We start from the raw sequence: 2,905 nt of genomic DNA on the forward strand, positions 1-2,905 counted from the left end.
TTTATCTAAACATTTTTCTTTTTTAAAAAATATATATTTAAGATAAAAAAAAATGGGTTTAAAAATATTAAGATCGCTCAATATTTGTTTTAAAAGAAAGTATAGGGAGTCAATGGAATATTTGTATAATAATGGAGGTTTAGAGAGTATTAGAGATATAACCATTAGTGTTATTTTTTTCTATTAGCGTAAGCTTCTGGGATGAGTGGTATTATAACATGATATTAGAGTTTTAGATCTGAAAAGTTAAGAGGTCAAGAGTTCGATCATTAGTGAACTCCAAAATTAGTTTAAGCTTTTGGGATGCGTGGTTTTATAATATGAGATGTTTATTATCCCTAATATCCGAATGGTTATTCTGAATATTATGGGTGATGTTCATTTTACACATTGTACAAATATTTCATTGGCTCCCTAACTCTTGTTTAAAAATTAGAAAGCTAAACACTAATTTGCAAGTAGTGTATTATAACAAGGATAGTTCTCTTAACTGAGATTCAAACCACTATTTCATTACATGTAATAAACAATCTTGTAAAAGAAGACAACATTATTATTATTATTATTATTATTATTATTATTATTATTATTATTCCCACTCCTTGATCCCACTAATCCAATAATTTTGATGACCATTGCTGCCAATTGCATTAGCAAAATAGTAGTTCCTGGAACAAAAACTGAGGATTCATCAAATGTGAAGGTACCACCATCATCATTATTGTTATTATCTAAGCAATCTTGGCCATCATGACTAGAGAAATTTTGATCTTTCCTTGTAATGTCAAAGACAGTGTTGGATATTCTTAGAAGCTTAAGAATCAGGGCAAGAAATCCACTGAACCTAGCATTCATGATGTATATTCTTGACATTCTTTGATTGTTCCACCACTCTTGGATTGATAGCTTTGTTGCCAAGTACTCTAGTATTGTATATAGCATATAAATTACAACAAGAGTAATAGGAATTGATAGGGCTGGTCCCTGGATAAAAAACAACACATAAAAATTTCATTTATGCAACAATAATAATGCATTAGTGTTTTCTAGAGACTAATTTGTTAGAAAATGAAACTTTTTTTTTTTTTTGAATTAAACTTCAAGTTTGTTAAGATTTTATGAACTAATTTGTTAGCATATTGATTGATTGCTAAGGTGTCTAGAGAAAAATATAGTAATGTTTTTTATAATTGAATACTAGTGTTGTTATGAATTTATTATAGAATTTGGATATTCTAAAATGAGAATTTCATTTTAAAATGTAAGGTTAAGTAAAATAATTTTACTATTACATCAATAGAAATTAAGAATGAAAAAATTTTCCATTTTATAAGTTCTAAAATTGGAAATAATTATTTATTATTGAAATGTAAAGTAAAAATTATCATCTAAAATGAAAATTTTGGTGTAAATAATTCTTATTTAAAGTTATAAAAGTCTTCACTTAATATAGAATAACTAAATGGTAAAAAAAAGACATATAAGAAGTAAGGAAAAAAATCCAAAATGACCCTGATAATTATCTCGAAAGACAACGAGACTCTTAACAAAAAAAAATGCAATCCGGTTCCTGAGCTTTATTTTTATGGGACTAATTAGTCTCTATGTCCAAAAAAGTCAATGTTGGTTTTTTTTTTGGCACAGGGATTAATCAGTCTCAAAAAAAAAATATCAGACACTAGATTTGGTGTTTTTTTTTTCTTGGTGACCTCGTTGTCCTTTCGAAGTAATTGTCAGGAGTCGAATGGGGTATTCACTCCAAGAGTAATAAGACATTAAGAAATCATAAAATGAATGAATGTGGCTTGTTTTTTATTATTTTTTGGGTCAGAAATATAGCTTGTTAATATTTTTGGTAAACTAGAGGGACCTAGGCCCAAAGAGAAACAAGAAATTAATGCATACCTGAGGCATGAAATTGGAGTTGGTGATAACGCAATAGGTAAGGAGAGAAACATAAGAGACTTCAAAAAGTGGTTGGAAGCCCCAATTCATAATCCACATATAAGCCAAGAATTGCCTAAAATGTAATTTGCCAAAAATGGTGCAAACAAGTGGACAATACTTCTTACTAAGGAAGATCTCAAGCATTCCAGTGGCCCATCTTTTCTGTTGGCCCATTGATGCTGGAAGCCCAATTGGTGCACAGCCTGTGAAAGCAATCGGGTCTGGTGTGCAGAATTCAGATCTCCAACCCTTTTTATGGATTGAAAGTCCAGTTAGAACATCCTCTGTTATTGATCCATATTTCCAACCAATCTGAAATTCCACAATAAAACCATCAATTTTTATGGAATTGATTTGCAGAATGTAAATATATGATTATGTTGAAAACTACTAACCTGATCTCCCCAGCCAGTGGCATATTCATATCCACAGCTAGCAACTTGATTTGCTGACTCAAGTGATTTGGAAATATTGATATCATTATTAGGGGAATATGTTCTTCCTTCCAAAACATCACCAGCTGATTTCACAAGCTCTTTTGAACCACCAAATTCTTGTTTTAGCTCCTTCTCTGATGACATGTTTCCTGAAAATTATAAGTTATTACAAGCTAATTAAGGTGTTTAAAAAACAATAATCCCAGTCATGATAGTAACAATTTTGTTGGTAATTAATTCCAAACTTTTAACCAATGGATTAAATGAGCAAATCAGGTTAATTGGGACCGTAATTTTTTATTCATCATTTACACGTTGATGATACATACATTTGCGTTTATTAGTGCTCGAAAATAGTTGATTTGAAAGGAAAAATCTTAAACAATGAATTTCTTTTCTATTTTACAAATTGATAGAATTTTATTTTATTTAAATATGCAATTTGTCCTAATTTATTGCAATTACAATACATGCTATTGCGGTAATAGCCGCAACTGCTTTATTACAGTATTTAGTATGGT

At 29.7% G+C, this 2,905-nt stretch overlaps 1 protein-coding gene across 1 annotated transcript in view; it reads right to left on the reverse strand.

Moving 5' to 3' along the window:
• The window catches only part of LOC107632722 (cellulose synthase-like protein H1), a 13,364-nt gene continuing 10,907 nt past the window's right edge, over window positions 449-2,905 (reverse strand). Inside the window, exons 7-9 of the mRNA XM_021118294.1 lie at window positions 2,343-2,533; window positions 1,906-2,259; window positions 449-984 (exon numbers count right to left, since the gene is read on the reverse strand). Coding sequence (XP_020973953.1) covers window positions 514-984; window positions 1,906-2,259; window positions 2,343-2,533 — 1,016 coding nt within the window. The 3' untranslated portion in view covers window positions 449-513. The remainder of the gene's footprint in view (window positions 985-1,905; window positions 2,260-2,342; window positions 2,534-2,905) is intronic.

The sequence above is a fragment of the Arachis ipaensis genome, chromosome B03, assembly GCF_000816755.2.
Source record: "Arachis ipaensis cultivar K30076 chromosome B03, Araip1.1, whole genome shotgun sequence".
Taxonomy (NCBI): Eukaryota; Viridiplantae; Streptophyta; class Magnoliopsida; order Fabales; family Fabaceae; genus Arachis; species Arachis ipaensis.